Below are 18,805 nucleotides of genomic sequence, written 5' to 3'. Positions count from 1 at the left end.
AAGCTCTCATCAAAGCTCAGAGTCAAAGAGAGAGAGAGAGAGAGAGCGAAGAGGAGGAGAAGGAGAGGGTCGCCGGAGACGAAGAGATGACGAGGCGTTGCTCTCACTGCAGCAACAACGGGCATAACTCAAGGACATGCCCGGCGAGGGCGGGAGGGGTGAAGCTCTTTGGAGTGAGGCTCACCGAAGGAGTAGGACCGATGAAGAAGAGCGCCAGCATGGGATGCCTATCCTCTGCTACCTCTGCCGCTGCCATGGCATCACCTAACAATCCTGGATCCCCTTCTTCCGATCCCCATCGGGATCATCCCTCTGGATATGCTTCTGATGATCCTACGCATGCTTCCTGCTCTTCCAGTTGCCGCTCGGAGCGCAAGAAAGGTGAGGTTTTTTTGGGGTGTTCTTTGTTTCCTAGATCCTTGCTTGCTAAGTAATTCGATGTTTTGGGGTTTGTATCTATTGGGTTTGTCTGTCAACCTTGGTTATGATTTATTACTTGATTTATATGTTTCATTCTTCCTCTTGTTTTAAGATTAATCGTTTATTGTGCTTGTTTTCGTGGATTATTTATGCCTTCTTTTTCTTTCCATTTCTCGTGTTTTGATTTACTTTCAAAAAATATTTGTTTATTTCACCAGCAGTCTCTCTGTTTGCTTATTATAATTTTTTTTAATGGTTTTTGAATGATTTTGAGGTTAAAGTTGAGGTTTTTTTTTTTGGATTATTGAGGGATATAGATAGAGCTTGTTTTCTTGTGTTTGGTTGAATGAAGAACCCAAGATGGATGGGCAACCACTCTTTTTCTTTCTTCCTCAATTTAATCCAAACACATTTTTTCTTCTATTGATTCTTTCCCTTTCATCCCTTTTTTGATGTTCAGATGTATCTGGACAGTCTTCATAATTTATGACCCATTTCGTTTTCTCATTTTAATTGGTCCCTGTACGTATTTGATCTAAAGTTTTCAACTTTGCCTTAAATTATTTGGCCTGAACTGCTGGCCATGCTTCTGCTGCTCGGATTGTCCTATATGGTCAACAACATTGTGGATTTGGCCAATTAGTTTCAGCGATTCTGGTTCTATTTTGCAAAATACGACAAGTTCCTGTTCCTTTAATTAGCCTCTACCTCAACTATTGTCTTTTCTTTTTTAATGGATTGGATTGCTATCATCATATGGAATTTTAATTTCGTTTAATTCTTTAGTTTCTTCAATCTGTTGAATTCACTGGATTGAAATATTTAACCAAACAATGAAACTTAGCTTTTGATCAAGTTCCTTTATTTAGTGGTGTTTCCAATTTTTTATGTTTGGATAGAAGTGTTGGATTAAAAAAATGGCAATATCATGTAGTGAGTTTCAAACAGTGGGTTAACTCTCAGAGGTTTCTCTTTTTGTGTCAACTTTTGGATATATGGGTGGATTATGAACTACTTATAGGTATCAACTCTTTCATGTGGACGATCTATCAACTCTTTCTTTTCATATTTGTTCTAGAAAATTTTGCCCCTGAAACATGAATCTTATATTCACTCTTGGTCAGCAAGCTTACAGAAATCTGGTTCAGATTGGCGCTATATCTACTAATGTGTATCTTTTTGCAGCTCCATTTTGTTTTATAAATCATTTTAAGTTCTTGATCAATTTGTGTATTGAAAATGATTTCTTTTTATAGTATTGAATTGTGAATGCTACCTGAACAATCTACATTACCTATAAATATGGCAGTTTTTTGATAGACTGACTATAAAGCATTCATTTGTTGCAAAGGGTTTAGCTTTTTAATCAAGCTGATATAGTTTTGACTATATAATCACCAGGTGTTGCAACTTTCCCATCCTTTTTATTTGGAAAAGATTTGGCATTTGATAATTTGAAAAGCAGGTTGAAGTTGAATGCTTCATGAGAACATGAAATTCAAGTCAAGGTCTTCAACCATTTTTGCATGCCTTATAAGTCCTTGTGGTTGACCTGCATGTGATTTGGATGACTTTCTGCTGGTTGAACTGCTTGTATCCTGTGATCTTCTGTTTTACACCCAACTTTAAGATATTACTTATTTGATTTTAAAACTCAAATTGCGGACCATAAGAAATCTAGCGGAGGAACAATTTTATTCTACTTGTCCTTCTTGAAGAGACATCTGTAGAGTTTTGCTTTCTGAAAAATGATCTGATTTATAGTGTACTTTGGCGAAGAACATTGTCATGTTAAGCCTAAAAAGGTTTACTGTCTGATTTCCTAAGAAACTTGATTTTGCTTTTCTGAAAATGATTTGATTTTCAAGTCCATATCAAACTCAGATTATAGTGCACTAATTGTCATCTTAATTGTATTCAGGCATCCCGTGGACTGAAGAAGAGCATCGTATGTTCCTACTGGGCTTACGGAAATTGGGGAAGGGTGACTGGCGTGGGATAGCTCGTAACTTTGTTGTATCAAGAACACCAACGCAAGTGGCCAGTCATGCCCAGAAGTACTTCATTCGACAAACCAATGCAACAAGAAGGAAGAGACGCTCAAGCTTGTTTGATATGGTCCCTGAAATGGTTTGTCTTCCATTTACTTTCTGCTTTATTTGCAGGCATAATCACAAGGATTTATCTTTGTTTTTGTCATCTGGTAATGCATGTTTCTGATTGAACATGTGTCTTGGTGCTTTTCAATATATTGTGGTAACTTTTACAAGTGTTTTGTTTTTCTCATCTACAGCCGATGGATGAACTGCCAGTTTTGGAAGAACAGTTCATGGTTCAATCCCCTCCCAATGAACCCGAGACACAAAGCAAATCACCGTCTTTACATATCTCTATGGATCAAGAACCTGAACCAAAAGAAACCTCATCACAAGACACACCTGCAGAACCTCAAGAAAATGCCCCTCAATACAACACTATGTCAATACCGATACCGATGGTTCCTGCATTTTATCCAGCTTTCATGCCCGTGCCTCTCCCGTTCTGGCCTGCTTCAAATATGACCAACACTACAAAAGAAGAAGAGATGGGCGAGGCCCATGAGGTTCTCCGGCCAACACCAGTCCTTCCAAAGGATGCAAACCATATGGACTTTGGCATGTCGAAGCTATGCATCGGTGAAGGTGGTCCTAGCCGTATTGAGCCATCAGCACTGTCCCTTAAACTGCGTGGACCTTCTTCGTCGAGGCAATCAGCTTTCCACATTAATCCCTCTATTGCTGGACCAGATCTCAGCCAGAGCAAAACCAATGCAATCCATGCAGTCTGAAGCAAAGCAATAAGGCACTCTTTCTTCTACCAGTATACATATTCTTCACTCACCTATCACTTTTATATTATTTTTAATATCTTTATGGACATATAATTATGGCTATTTAGTTTTTTTCTATTTTTATTTTTATTTTTATTTTTATTTTTATTTTTATTTTTATTTTTATTTTTTTTAATGTTGTTGTAAACTAGGCATAATCCTGACCAAATAAGGGAACATCATTTGCAAGTTGTTGGTTGGCTGTAGGACAATGTCTAATGGATTGTCTACATAAAAACATTCTTAGCTTTTTACACTCTTGTGCCAACTCTCATAAGAATTTTTAGAATCTCTTTTCTAATCAATAATGTTTTTGGGATTTTGGAAATTCTGTTTTGCAAGCAAAAGGTTTGTGCATCATTTGGTTGGTTCAAAATTTTGATTTGGTTATTTTGCTTCAGTTTGATTCTTTACTAAATTGACTGAATTTATAATATAATACTTATTGTTATTATTGAATCAAATTTTGATTATCTTATGTTTTTATTTGGTAATTAACACAAGCATATTACTTATATAGATAATGATTTTACTTTTATATAAAATCCTAACTTGTTGACTTAATTTGCCTTTAAAATCATTACTGTTTTGAACAATTACTGATTTTTGAATTGATGTTTTTATTTCATATCTTCATTTCAATTTTTTTTTGTTTTGATGTCTACATTATTTTTTTAATTTATAGAAAAAAATAATAATTTGATTGAACATAAACTGAAAAATAATCCCAGTGAACTGAATCTGATGGAGAGAACGTTTGGGTTTAAAATTTGAGAAAACAAATGGACAAAAGCATTCATTGGAAACATGCTTGCCATTTGGAATAGTGAAGTAAAAGAGCTAAAATTATTTTGTAAAAAAAAAACAATAAATACAAAAGTATAAGATTGTACTAATAGCCATTTCCGATCTCCAATCTGAAGCCACTCAATCAAAACATAAATGCTCATAGAAAATTATCCCATCCAACAAGTGAAGCTAATAACACATGAACAAGTCATATTGATTTCCAACAAATACAAATATACCATTTTTAAACATTTTATGACCAAATCTGGTGATTTGCATGAGATAAACAAATTTCTTTAATGTACACCATGAGCTTTAGTAGATTACAATAAATGACGAAGATATTAAAAACAATTTCGATTGGTTTGAATATAAATAAGAAATAAGATCATGATAAGAGAAAGAGTGATTCAGATGGTTCAAAGAATTTGCCATTCATCTTCTTGCGTTTGGCTGTCATCGCAAATGTCTTCGGTGTTGAACATCTCTCCTACTCGAAAATCGTCTGAGCCATCTATGTTTTCCATTAGAGCACCCTGGTGGATTGATCTTGAGGATCGAGGTGATTGTGTGACAGTAAAAAGCGGTGCACCGTTCGATCTATCACCAAGTGCGGACGCGCGAGAACAGAAATCATCAAAATCATCTGGTTTGATGTAAGGAAATGTAAGCAAACAAAAGTTATACTATATATATATATAGGAACAGCTTATAAATTCAGTGTGAAAGGTGAACCTTTATCTCGGCAATAGAATCCAATAGCCAGAGAAGGATCAATGAGATCAAGTTGCATTTGACGTACAACACTGCAAGCCGATAAGAGAACATTGCATGATTTATTTTTCACAATTTGCTGCATCAAACTCGGGAACCTGCAGTGATAGGAAGAAGTTTCAGCTTCCAAGTCATCTTCTTTGATGTCAACTGCCTGCATGTATATTTATGCAAAATATATCAGCAGAAGAACTTGCTAGTACTAGAAATTTCATGATGGATGAGAAAAATATCCATCTTATAATCTGAAAAGAAGCTGAAGCAAAACTTTCAAAGGAAAAAGTTCAGAAATAATTTTTACTGTTATAAAAATGAAGAGCAATAATCTTGCCCCGGTATAATCTTGAGTTTATCACTAGAAACAGAAGCAACTGGACATGTGTATCCAAGACAACTAACTGAGAGTCTTAACGGTAACTGGCATATTGTTTTGGGAAAAAAAGATTAAAAAAATTAATATAGAACTAAAAAACCATTGACACCATAAAAAAGACTTAGATTAGACCAATGACAACTGTTAGGGAACCTCATAGAATAACTTATTCTGGTCAATTGTTCCATTGGTAAGGAGAACCATACTCCATATGGAACAAAATTGGTTGAGCTTAGTTTTTTTCAAATTATGCATGTAATGTTGGTATGAATGGTAAGTAATGATAACCGCTTTTTTATGAGATTGTAAATGATATGGGCTCAAGAAAACTAGGCAATGTGAAAAGAAGAACTTAAAGCAACATAAGAAATATATAAAAAATAAAGAAAATAAGCACATTAAAATACTGTGCATTATCAACTCTAAAGTGAAATGCGTGGGGACATAACACACCAATCTCTGTAAACAAAGAAACTAACAGAATGTGCATTATTAATTACTTGTTGAACTTCATGAGGATCCAAGTAGAGCGCTTTGTTGTCTTGCACGCCAACAATGTATGTTGATGCCCCAGTTTTCCCACCTAAAATGCCCAAGCTTTGCGGAAAAGTGAATGTTTCACATAGCAACGGAATATACCTAAATCAACCACACAACATTCAGTGGCAGTGAAGAAAGAAAAAATGTAGCAATTACTCACAAGTCAAGTCAATTGAAATATAGAAAAAAAATAGTAGCTCTCTCTCATCATCATCATCATCATCATCATCATCATCATCATCGCATATGCAGCCAACACTACATGAAGTCTGAGTTGGCAAACTTTCCTTGTGATGAGACTTGCCTTGACAGAAGTTATAAATTGGAAACCTTTCTCTTCCACTGATTATTGTTGGTTATAGATATAATATTCTACAAACAGTCAGGTTGAACTATATCCTTTACTAAAATCCTTTGAATTAGCAAATTAGCAGGTTTTGAACATTAGTCATCAAGAATTCCACAAGGTAGAAGTAAATTATATGCTGTAATTTCCAACCATCTTTTCCTACATGCAAAAATCTTGATCAGAAATTTTGAGAACAAGTCGAATGGTTCATGAGTCATTCTACAAATAGTTTACAGTTTGTTTTCACATTTTCTTAAATGCTTTACCTGTATTCCAAGCAAAACTAAGCAGTTGGAAATATCTTCTTATGGTGTCTAGAAACAAAGAATGGAAACAAAGATCTACATGTAAGCAAGTAAAGAAGGGCACAACCTTACTATTCATTGTTCAATTTAAAATATTAGCACATTTAAGGTCAGCATTTTGTTAAAAACAGCAAAGCACCATTAATAGATTTGTTGACTTCACGCAAAACCTTCCACATCTGATCATTAACTCTATGTTTGAGAAAGTTTCCAAATAACAACTCCCAATGCTAAGAACCAAAGCAGTAATATAAAGATAACCAGGCGCTAATAACTCCCCTAATGGTTGAACTAAACCATCCTTGTAAAACAAAAGAACATAAAGGTTGCAAAATCAACAAGCAAAAATTGGCACTGCAAGACAAAGATTTGGTTGAATCAGTTGTTTGTGTTAAAAAATTACCTAGGGTTGATTTTTTCTAGTCCAAGAACCAAGGGAACTAACAAAAGAATCGGCAGCCACGTCACATGATCACTGGTTGCATCAGAACAAAGTCTAGCAACATTGTCTATACAGATAACTGGAGCCCCACCACGCTCCCCATCTTCATCACCCGAAACAACATATACAACCATGGGCAAGATTTCTTTTGTTTTGTCGCCATGCTGTCCATTTGGTTGAGTAAGAGCGGCCCATGCACGACACATGGCATATGGACCAACCCATGAACCAGCAGCCAAGCCATAGTTTCTACCCGCTTGAAGCAAATTGTGTATAGAGAAAGCAGACATTCCGGAATCACCAAAATGATGTAAAATTCTGATGTATTCTCGCTCATATGGCTGCAGAATTAGTAAAGAATTTGGCATAAGCAAATAAAACCTTACAACATCCAAGCATGTCTTTTAACTTTTGATTGGGTAAGGTTCTATAAAACTATAAGATGATAATGCAGCATACATAAGGTTTTTTTTTTCGTTTGCCACGTTTACCTTCTGCGTGGGCTTCCTCCATGACCTTCCCATGTGATGGAAAAGCATTGCCTGAAATCATACAAAAGATAATTAGAAGGAGTTTGAATGCTTAAGAATACAGACATACACTGAAGAACAGAAGTGTCTAATGTCGTTGTAAGTTTAGCCAGACCTGTGCAACAAGCATCTGACTGCTTCTGATCATGCAACCCCAATTCACATCGCTCACAAACTTCGTATCAACAATCGGATCAAAACCTATACAACAGCTCATTTAGATTTGTTTATATCCTCCAGTGAATTAAAAAAAAATAAAATATCAAACTCAAGACAATCACAGGAGTCAGAAAAACACAAACCTTTCCTATATGTGATCCAGATTCTCGATGAGAAATCTTGCAAGAATGCATCCAAACCATAGTTATCACGATCGGATGATTCCTCTTGTGAAACTTTATAATTTATGCCCAAAAGCCATATATCACTATTTGAGCTCGAAACATCAACTCTATTAGTCCCCAGAATACGCTCCTGAAGCCTCCTCATTGAACTGCTGCTCACCACTTTTTTCACAGCACTTGTCCAACCATAACTTTTCCTCTTGCCTTCTTTGTCACCTGAAGAGCGCTCAGTTTCAAAGATGGTGAAAGTGGATGCTATAAAACTGGACCACAAAGAAGCCTTTGAGGACCTAGTTTGAGTAATACTAGGAGCCGATTCTTCTTCTGAAACAGCAACAGCTAGTGTTTCTCTCTCACTTGAATTCCGAGACTGTTGTTCTCCTGCAGGAAAGTTTGAAGCCACAGCTCTTTCAAGCAAGCCCGTCATTACCTAGTGATACATGCACATACTATAACAGATTGCCCCAATGTTTCATAGCCACAGAACTAAATCATGGATGAAAACACAGCATATATCTTGTTCCTAGTAATGCAAGCACAGAGTATAACCAATTATTCATTGAAACAAAGCTAATTCATGAATAAACACATTAAAGCAATACAATTCTTCAACCAAATCGAATTACTCACAAAAACAAAGCCAAAACATGAACGAAAACGCAAGACACATACCACACTATAATCCATAAAAAAAAATTTAAAAATTCGAGCTGCCGTTGATATGTAAACATAGTATAACAGATTGCATCCTAAAAACAAAGCCGATTCATGGATGGCAAGCCAAAATTCTGCTCCTAAAGCTGCTTGCTTGCAATAAACGCATGCTCAAATTCTGATTTTGGTGAATAAAACTGAGATTATATCAATAAATTCTCCCAAAATTGCTCAATTTTTCACAATTGCTTCATGCAAACAAAACACCCAAAAATTCTCAGCTACGATCGTCCCAAGACGAAACAGCCAGCAGAGAAGATCAAAAAATCCTACCTAGGGTTTCAAAACCTTTTCTCTCACGATTGAGAGAGAGGAGATTCAATCGCCAGATCCGAGAGAGATCGCCGGAAATTGGAAATAGGGGTTTCCGATACTCTTCTTCTTCGTTGTTTCTTGAAATAAATAAAACATTGTATTTATTTTCACACGTACCCTTGAAAAATTTTATATTTATCTCTCTGTTCTTTAAAAACCAAAACTATTGCTTGAAAGTTTTTACTTTTTGGGTGTTATGATAGTTGAGTTTGGGTTTTGGTTGTTGAATTTGTTTCATGTGGGAAAAGAAAATTTACAAAATATGTTTGCAAATATCAATTATATTTTTTTAATTAATGGTATATATTTATTTATATTAATTAATTTTAAATATTAATCACTGCATTTGTTTAACGGAACTGATATCATAAAGTTTATATTATTTTATCAATATTATTTTTTAAATAAATTTTAAAATTTCAGAGAGGATGTATATTGTTAATTATCTCCTAGTTTATTGACATCAGATCTCATTTTTAAGATATTTGTTCTAATCTCAATTCAGGTAAGGTAAAAACATGGTGTATTAAGGATTAACACCACACCAATCGCACATCTTTGATGCAATTTATTTAAATTTCATATAAATTTGAAATTCCTGAAAAATTTACAGTGTAAATATGAAATTATGCAATTCTGAGGGGCGTATATGAAAAGTTCCTCAGACTAAAAAAAAATCTCGGTTTCCATGTCGTTAAGAAAAAGATACGACATATGAGAATATGCTTTGCGTGTCCTCTAGATACACGTTCACCGTCGGATGAGAATCTAACGGTTGAGAAGGGACCCATTCGGTGAGTTAGAGCAACCCGAGTCCGTCACGGTGCCTTGTGTTGACCTGAGTTGAAACGAGTCAGAACCAATTGTTTTTGGGAAATTTGTATCTGTACCCCTAGAAAAGTGCATATTTATTTAATTATTTACTTTAATGATTAACTCTACATATATATAAAAATAATCAAAATTTTATGATTTCTGTGAAAAAAAAAATTGAAAAACGAGGAGTTTTATTGAAAAAAATAAATTAAAATGAAAGTATAAAAGTCCACTTTTACTGCAACTTGTATTTGAAAAGCAGATAATCTTCACTTAATTTAAATTTAATCTACTACAATTCTACTTATACTTGAATAATTAATCTACAGATTGAAATTGAATGCATTGAAACCAGTATGTTTAGTGTTTAAACAGTATGTCACTGGTGAAGGCATGGCACTCATTCAACAAGCTAAAGAAGCAGCAAAGAACCACAACTTCTTTTCACAAAAGATTCATTGAACTCCAGGACTAGTACTTATCTTAAATGTTAAAGATTGTTTTCAGAATAATTCAATGTTTGTCAATGCACTAAAGGAGGCCTCTGAGATTTTCTGCAATAAGAATAATGCTGGAGTTGGTGTTTGTTTTCTTTGATACATACTGAAGCAGAAAAGTGAGAGTAGAGACAAATAGAGTGATGATACACTTGGCACATCTCAAATGGCAAGAATGTATTTGCTGAATTTCATCAGAGAAAACTTGCATGAGATAAATTTGCTTGCAAAGTTGAAGCAGCATTGTAGAGGTCAAAATTCATAGACAATCAAGCTAGCTTTGCAGACTATCTTTGTAACAGTCTTTATATGAATCTGGAAATCAATCTCTCATCCACTGTACTCACCAAAGTTTTCAAAGAGTTGTATTGAACTAAAAATAAGTACACCAAACTTGCCTGAGAGTACTCATCAGGAACATGCAACATAGTCAGCAATTTTGAGCCTAAAAAATTCAGAAATAAAGGTTCTGCTGAATTTGTCTGAGGAAGATGTTACTCAACTGTTGCATTCACTTTCCTGTGCCAAATACTAGATTTTCAACAAAGAAAGTAATACAGAAACTATTTCGAAAACAGATTACTTTGTGTTCAACTCAATGTTCATTGACGGAATGAGAACTGTCGACGCTATACCCCTCTCTGTTGATGATTGGAAGAAGATGGTAGAAGTTCTTGTGAAGGATCTGCCACACACTGTATAGTCCGCATTATGAAAAGCCGCAAAGTTTTAGGCCATCAGCAATTGGTGTCGGAATGTACTGAGATTTTTAGCCATTTATTCAAGCCTGACACAATGCTTATCAAGAAACAAATTGATGATTTAAATGAAAACAAGTATTATTTGCACATGCAAATACTCTCTTTGATAATACGATAATTTTGTATGAAAAACTTATTGTTCTACTTTTTCTTGTTAGTTTTTGTTGATTGTTGATTGTTAGTCTTTGAAATGTTTCTGTTTTATATATTAGTTTTGCAAAGTTACAATCAATTCATACAACACTGAAGATATCAATTCTGATTGAATATATTTGAATGTTTCCTGTTGATGTGTAAAACTCAAATATAATTTCTCTGTATATGTAATTATATCCGCTGCTCGATCATTTCAGATATAATTGCTGCATGAGGAGGTTCACTATTTCTGCAACCATTGCATTATTCATCTTCTTACACATACACCGATAAGGGGATCCTTTTTGTCACATTTAATCTCGAATACTTTTAATTTTTTACCATTTTGCGAACTGGATGAGATTACATGAGGGAAAAGAGAGATTTCACGTGTGCAACCAAAAACAATTTCATGATTGCAAATCAAATAGCTGAAATACAGGCAAGTAAAGATCAATTTAATGCTTTTGCTCTAATAATTAACTAAAGATTTGCTAGTGTATGTGTAAGTGTATGTATAATCTTGTATTAAAATGATACATTGTGAAGTCACAACAAATACAAAACATTTAAGTACAAATAATAGTTTATAAACAACATATATGCCAATCAATATCAAGTGTAAACAGTTAATCAGAATCTCATGTAAGTTAAAGTTCAGTTAACTCAAGAGATATACATAAATCACTCAGACAAAAGTTGCTGCATTGCAATGCATTGTATTCATAAAGAAAAAAAGATCCATGGAGATTCTATAGTGGAGATAATCCAAATATATAAGATAATTTTGAGTTAAAAATAGGATATAATTTGAGTAACCCAAATATCTAAGATAATTATGAGTTCAAATGTGATAAAACTTGAATATATGTTAATCTGCATTGTAAAATTTAGTTTAATGTGCTCATAAAAGTAGATTATATGAAAACTATTATAAGACTAAATGTATGAGCTCTGTGATAATTAAGCTCGCGTTTTATAATTTTCTGTCTTTTCTATAATGCAATACCAAAATTTAACCTTTTCTTATTAAACATTTGAGATTTTTATTCCAAATATTACATCATCTAAACATTACTTTGGAACAATTATTTATGTATCAATTTTAAGTTTCATTTACAGATTGTGATTGTCATTTAAATCATAAACTCTAAGCAATAGTTCATTATTTCATTTATGTGTGTTGTTCAAGGCACATTACTTTATTTGCCGGATTTTTTTTTGAACAACCTGAACAATTATTATTAATAAGAAATACAGAAAGTCTAAATTAATGGAGTCATTGTTTGGCATCATTAGAAGCATTGATCATATGGATAATGATTATATATATTACAACAAAGAAATATGAATTACTGATTCTGTAACTCAGGAACTGGAAATGATTGAATGATAGAAAATGTAACTAATGCAGTGTGTATCATGCCAAGAAGTTCCAAAATCACATCAAGAAAGCAATGAGAATTACTTAAACAGATAGATGAAGCAACAATTAATATACACAAATAAAAAATAAATGCAGTTTTGATTAAACTTATTCCTAAAACTGAAAGTCTAAAAGTAGAAAGGGAAGCAATGCAAACTAAATTCAAGCCAAGTATCTGTATACACTGTGGTCTTTGCTGTCCCTCTCCAAATATTCTCTACTAATCAAACTTTCAATCTGCAACTTGATTATCTTGAAATCAGGCCTGAACGTGCTGCTGAGAACCTCGGCACACTCAGACATCAGTTGGTGATGGCCTAAAACTTTCCGGAACTTCATAATGCGAACGATAGCAGCTTCGATGGCATGCCGCCTATCTGATACAACAGTTTCGACGACCTTCTTCCTGTCATCAACAGGAGGAAGTGGCACTTTGATTCTTTTCAGTCTGTCTGTGAACATGGAGTTAAACTCAAAATAATCAGTTTTTGAGATGGTTTTCGTGTCGGGTTCTTTTTTAAGTATCTTGTATTTGGCACAAGAAAGTGAGTGCAATATCCGAGTAACATCTTCGTCGGGCAAGTCCAGCTGATCCTTTATGTCTGAATAGCTCAATCGATTCGAGGAGTTGAACAAGAGAAGAACTGAAGCTTGCAGAGTGGTGACAATAAGGTCCATGGTTTTAGGCTCAAATTTACCGACTATTGTGCAGGTACCTAATGAGAACAGCCAGGAAAGTCTCGTGCGCTTAGTTCTTGTCTGATAGAACTGTTTGAAGACTTCGACACACCTGAGCATTTCAGGAGGCAGGTTAAAAGTGCAAGCCTTGTAGGATGGCCAGAATCCAATGGTGAGAACAGTCACTGTGAGATCAAATCCAGGATTTATATCAGGATTGTCGCGGAGATAATCTGTGAAACTTGCTTGAGTGTCTTGGCATAATGTCAAGTCTGTGACCATGCCCTCCATCTTCGAAGTGAAGTGCATTCCGTATTTTTGCTTCAACTTGGTGAGCAAATATCTCTCGTGCTCATCGGAATCACTCTTATTGAACAGCAATCTCCGGGCGAGTTTTTTCCGGTGAAATTCAGCAAACATATCTTTGTCACTGATGTACACCAGCAATTTAACCACATTGTCAAGTGTATCTTCAGTTGATTTGTCATTGTCACAGCTTTTCTTCTTCAGTGTCTGGTCACAGAAAATAGACAATAACTCCGCCGGTGAAACACCGGCAATGCTCTTATTGCAGAAAGCTTCAAATGCCTCCTTGAGTGCCTTGAAGAACATTGAATTGCTCTGGAAATAATCATTCACATAGGATAGGTACACTTCATGGAGTTTAATGAATTCCATGATCAAATGAACTTGTTGGTTTTGCAATGCCCCCACATCATTTTTCACTACTTGCTTGCTCACTTCTATTTCCGTTTGTCGAACAAGTGCCATGCCTTGGGCAGTGACATGATTTTTGAATGCTAAACAAACATGTTGCAGACCATCATGAACTCTAGAATACAACCGATACATTCTTGCAAGATCAACAACCTTGCCATCCTCAAGCAACTTTTTCAATCCCGAATATTCTTTGTCGAAAAGCTGTGCCGAATGCAATACTAAAAGCTTGTGCTCCACCTCACTTACTATCTTTTGCTCAGTAGCAGGTTTCATACAATCCCGAACCATGCTCTCTTCTTTTTCGAAACACTTCTCCACCTTCAACATATATTCTGGACAAGAATTTTCTGAAATCCACAAAGAAGCCTTTTTCGAATAATAATCTTTAGTACCTGCAACAATGCGTTCTTCGAAAATGTCCTCATACAACTTCAACTCTTTAAAAACATTCACAACGTTTCTTCACCAGCTCTATATCAATCTTCGCGCCGTCTCGTTCTTTATTAATCAAACAAATCACTGCATCCATCACTCTTGATCTCATCTCTTCATAAAGCAAATCAATAAAACATCTATTCCCAACATCATCCAAGTTTAGAACCTTTGCACGAACTGTATAATATCGTCCAAGATATTGAAAATAAAGTAGAAGTCGATTATGTATGGCTTTGTGGTAATGTGCCCAACTTGTTTCAAATTCTTTCAAGAGGAATTCACCATGGTGCAATCTCAAATGTGGTAAGACAATATTATTAAGATAGTCATTGTGGAATTCTTTGTACGTTGAGTACATCTTTGCATTGAAAGTCATGTTGGAATCCATGGCAACATTGTAGATGTCAGTGTAGAAAAGCATGGACTTGTTGACATCAAAAGTTTCATTGGATAGACCCTGAATTTTAATGTTACTCAGCATCAACTCCAGTTTCCTGATCTCCTCCTCCTCCTCCTCCTTCTCCTGATTCTCCTTCTCCTTCTCCTTCTCCTTCATGGCTTTCAATGTCTTCTTCTCCATCTTCCTGATCTCCTCCTCCTCCTCCTCCTCTTCCTCCTCCACCTCCTTCATGCCTTTCAATGTCTTCTCCTCCATCTATCAATCAATAGACGATTACACTGAAAGTCAGAGGAGATGTTTGTTTTGCTCTGTTTATATAGATTATTATTATAATCTGAATTTAATTTGGTGATATATATTTAGAATTCAAATAAGATACAAAAAGGCTTTTTAAGATTTTATTTTATTTTTTATTTTTTTTTATAAGAGTGGATAAATTATGATTTTGTTAAATTCATATGACACGCTCATCAGGATAAAACATCATAATGCAAAAACAAAAAAGATATTTTTATTTTTTAAATATGTTCCGAATGGCGTGGATGACATGTACGTATCCACGTCATTTTTTTTTCTTTATCATTATTTTTTTAAAAAAATATTTTTTTTTATTATCAAAATTTTTAAATTTAAGTAAATGATAAACTAAAAACCCGCTTGTAAGTGTAAATCACAAACCCCGTTGGGTAGGAGGTTTGCGGTTTATTGTTTAGGTTTAGGAATAGGATATAGGGTTTAAAGTTTAGGGTTTAAGATTTATTATTATGTAAGATTAAAGTTTTCTAGATTTTTAGTTAGTATTTAGGTTCAAGATTTTAAATATGAGTTTTATATTTTTTTAAAAAAATTTATAAACTTTGAGGATTTTTAAGATTTAAATTTGAAAATTTATATAAAAAATAATTAGGTGGATGATGATGTGATGATAAGTTGGCATGACGTCATTCAGAAAACCTATTATGAAAATTTATTTAGTAAAAATAACATCACTCAAAACAAAGTACAAGAAGACTAAGAAAAATTTTGACGCAGCAAGGGTAGGGTTGAAGACTTGTTTAGTCTGAGAATGTCCAAGTCAACAAAGTAACAAACCTAAACCTGTTTAGTCTAAGAATACCCAGGGATTTAGAGGAAAAACAAAAACACTTTTATTTCATCAAAATCAACTGCTCAACTTAGCCTAATGGCTTACACTAAATAGACCAAAGAAAATCAACCTAAAAAAGAGACAAATCGAAAATTTGCCAAAAAAAAAGGCAAGTTTCTCAATTTACTCGCGGGAAAATAAAATACAGCTAATGCCAAAACGGCATATAAATCCGAGATTTGTAACCAAAGATATAATCAAATCAAATCTTTCCTAAAACAACAAAATCCTTATTTTTGAGGCCATGATAATAGAATTCGGCCAAAAACTGGCATAACTCACAAGCAAAGCTAGTGACTTGTGCTTGTTGACCCGTTTTCCATCAAGTGGGATCCTCAAAACATCAACAATCTACCGCTTGGAAAATTACCAAAATACCCCGGTTAGGGCTTGTCCCTTTTTTCCAGAAAGGCACAGGCTAGCTCCTCAATATGCCCCGCATCATTCCCTCTAGGCTGAACAAAATTCGTCCTCGAATTTTTATCATCTGAGGAATCACCATAGTAGGGTACAAGTGCTTGAAGTTGAACACATCTGCCGTCCGGATATGGCTTGGTAGCTTGAGTCAGTAGGCATTAGGGTTGATCTTCTTAATGATCTCTACTGGCCCAATCTTCTTGGCGAACAACTTATTGTACTTTCCCACAGGGAACCTTTCTTTAGTCAGGACAGCCCACACATAATCGGCAACTTCGTACTCTAGATGCGTATATCTTTTGTTAGCACTTTCTTTGTATTTTCTCCTTAAATCTAACTCATGTATCTCCTCCTTAAATCTTGCCAAGGTTAGTAGATTGGTAGTGTCCTTGGTAGGGTTCAATTAAACGGTTTCCCTGCTAGGTACTAATACAATCTTCACTCCATCCTTGGTAAAGCTGAAAATATTGGTCCTACCATCATGCACAACGCTCCGATCATATTGCCAAGGTCTCCCAAGCAACAAATGACACATATCCATAGCAACCACATCACACTACATGGCATCTTTATATTTAGATCCAATAGAAAAAGAGATCAAAGCATGTTGAGACACAGTTATCTCACCCCCCTTCTTTAGCCATGCAAGCTTGTAAGGTTTAGGATGCTTCTCGGTTTTGATCCCCAGTTTTTGAACGTTTGTTGCAAACACGATATTCTCTCAACTTCTTGTTTCTGTATCGATCACGAAACGACATACCTTTCCCTAAGATGGTACAAGTTGATTGGAATATGTTGGTCCTCAACTAATCCTCCTCAACAGCCCTTGGTGTTAGACAAGACTGCCTAACAACCAATGCAGCACCCACATCACCTTCGATAAACTCTTCGTTTTCCCCATCATCCGGTTGCTCATCTACAGCCATTTCTTTTTCTTCCTCCTTGAGATCGATCGCATCAATGAGAAGTACATTCTTCCTAGCCGTCTTTTTTGCACTCAGATAGCCGATGACCCACTTCTCCACAGCCAAAACACCGAAAAGTACCAATATTAGCCTTGCTAGACTGATGTGTAGTGTTAGCGTTCTTAGTAAGCCCTCCTGTTTCAACACAGTTCACATCACTAGGATGGCTACTGCTGCTACCACCGCTGTTAGTTACGCCCGCAATACTAGGATTACATCGTCACTGCTTCTCCACCTGTAGAGCCCTCTGATGTGCTGCAGATACGAAAACAAGATCAAACATGTTAACAGTATCCTGAACCTGCATCCTCAACCCTCCAATGTAACGCGCCATCAACTGATCCTCTGTCTCCTGGATCTCGTTTTGGGCCACAAGTTGGTAAAACTCCGTGGTGTAATCATCCACCAACTTGGTACCTTGTCTCAAGTTATGCAGTTTTTGATACATCAACCTCTGAAAGTTATAAGGAAGGAATTGCGCGCATCGATGCTTCTTCATTTTCTCTCAGGTACAGATCTTTGGCTTTCCCAACCAGTTCTGAGTTAGCTTCAGATGCTGCCACTACGTAGTGGCTCTGTTCCAAAGCCTGGTAGCCACTAAAGACACACTTATCTTCTGGCACGCCTTTGAACTCCAAGATCTTCTCCACAATCATCAACCAATCGAGAAACTTCTCTGGTTGTAGACCTCCATGGAATTCTGGAATCTCGATACGCATTCCCATCTCTCATCGCCTCTGATCGTACTCCGCAGGACCTTTCCTGTATTGAGTTACTTTCTCACCAGAACCAAAATTAGTTTGGGTAACGTTTGGTACTTGGTTATTCATCATCGTTGTCATCCTTTGGGTCATCACATCCATCATGCCCTTAAATCTCTAATCTATTAATTGCACCAATCTCTGCTCCATTTGATTCATTTGAACGCGCTTATAGATGTCTTGAAGGTTGTGCTTACACCTATGTGCCATGTCTCCTCCAAGGACGAACCTCGCTTTGGTATCAACTGACGCAGCGGGGGTAGGGTTGAAGACTTGTTTAATTTGAGAATGCCCAAGTCAACAACAAAGTAACAAACTTAAACCTTGTTTAGTCTAAGAATACCTAGGGATTTAGAGGAAAAAAAAATACTTTTATTTCATCAAAATCAATTGCTCAACTTAGCCCAAGGACTTACAATAAATAAACCAAAGAAAATCAGTAAAATAATCCTAAAAAAGAGACAAATCGAAAATTTGCCAAAAAAAAGAGCAACGTTTTCAATTTTATAGGAAAATAAAAATATTTAACAAAATAAAGCTAATGTCTAAAATGGCAAATAAATACGAGATTTGTAGCCAAAGATATAATCAAATCAAATCTTTCCTAAAACGGCAAAATCCTTATTTTCAAAGCCAAGATGATAGAATTCGGCCAAAAATTGGCGTGACTCACAAGGAAAGCTAGTGATTTGTGCTCATTGACCCGTTTTCCATCCTCAAAACACCAAAAATCTACATTTAAAAAATTACCAAAATACCCATGTTAGGGCCCATTTTCCAAAAAGACATAGACTAGCTCTCTCAATAAGCCCTCAACTTTCCAGTAATAACAATTAGAATTATTTTTACAAAAACACTCTTAATTTTTTTTAAGTCTATTATT

General features: G+C 35.4%; 3 protein-coding genes across 4 annotated transcripts in view; 2 read left to right on the top strand and 1 right to left on the bottom strand.

Moving 5' to 3' along the window:
• LOC120261036 (DNA repair protein RadA) overlaps nucleotides 1–18,805 on the top strand; it is a 94,626-nt gene that overhangs the window by 48,056 nt on the left and 27,765 nt on the right. The gene's annotated exons all lie outside the window — the stretch shown is intronic.
• On the top strand, nucleotides 5–3,545 carry LOC120261041 (transcription factor MYBS3-like). Its single transcript, XM_039268710.1, has 3 exons — nucleotides 5–381; nucleotides 2,342–2,550; nucleotides 2,714–3,545. Exons 1-3 carry the CDS (start codon nucleotides 87–89, stop codon nucleotides 3,245–3,247), a joined length of 1,038 nt encoding a protein of 345 aa, XP_039124644.1. The 5' UTR covers nucleotides 5–86; the 3' UTR covers nucleotides 3,248–3,545.
• LOC120261039 (cysteine protease ATG4B-like) lies at nucleotides 4,263–8,856 on the bottom strand. Of its 2 annotated transcripts, none has more exons than XM_039268702.1 (9): nucleotides 8,723–8,856; nucleotides 7,694–8,165; nucleotides 7,507–7,592; nucleotides 7,353–7,403; nucleotides 6,823–7,202; nucleotides 5,726–5,864; nucleotides 4,951–5,006; nucleotides 4,814–4,884; nucleotides 4,263–4,724 (listed from the first exon to the last, which is right to left on the bottom strand). In XM_039268702.1, the coding sequence occupies exons 2-9, from the start codon at nucleotides 8,160–8,162 to the stop codon at nucleotides 4,498–4,500; spliced, it is 1,479 nt and encodes a 492-aa protein (XP_039124636.1). In that variant the 5' UTR covers nucleotides 8,163–8,165; nucleotides 8,723–8,856; the 3' UTR covers nucleotides 4,263–4,497. The 2 variants fall into 2 exon arrangements, with proteins under 2 accessions (XP_039124636.1, XP_039124637.1); XM_039268703.1 differs by having other exon boundaries at nucleotides 7,694–8,258; nucleotides 8,723–8,806.

This window comes from Dioscorea cayenensis, chromosome 5, assembly GCF_009730915.1.
Source record: "Dioscorea cayenensis subsp. rotundata cultivar TDr96_F1 chromosome 5, TDr96_F1_v2_PseudoChromosome.rev07_lg8_w22 25.fasta, whole genome shotgun sequence".
NCBI lineage: Eukaryota > Viridiplantae > Streptophyta > Magnoliopsida > Dioscoreales > Dioscoreaceae > Dioscorea > Dioscorea cayenensis.
The sequence above is the reverse complement of the archived record's forward strand: the minus strand, read 5'-3'. Positions and strand labels throughout refer to the sequence as shown.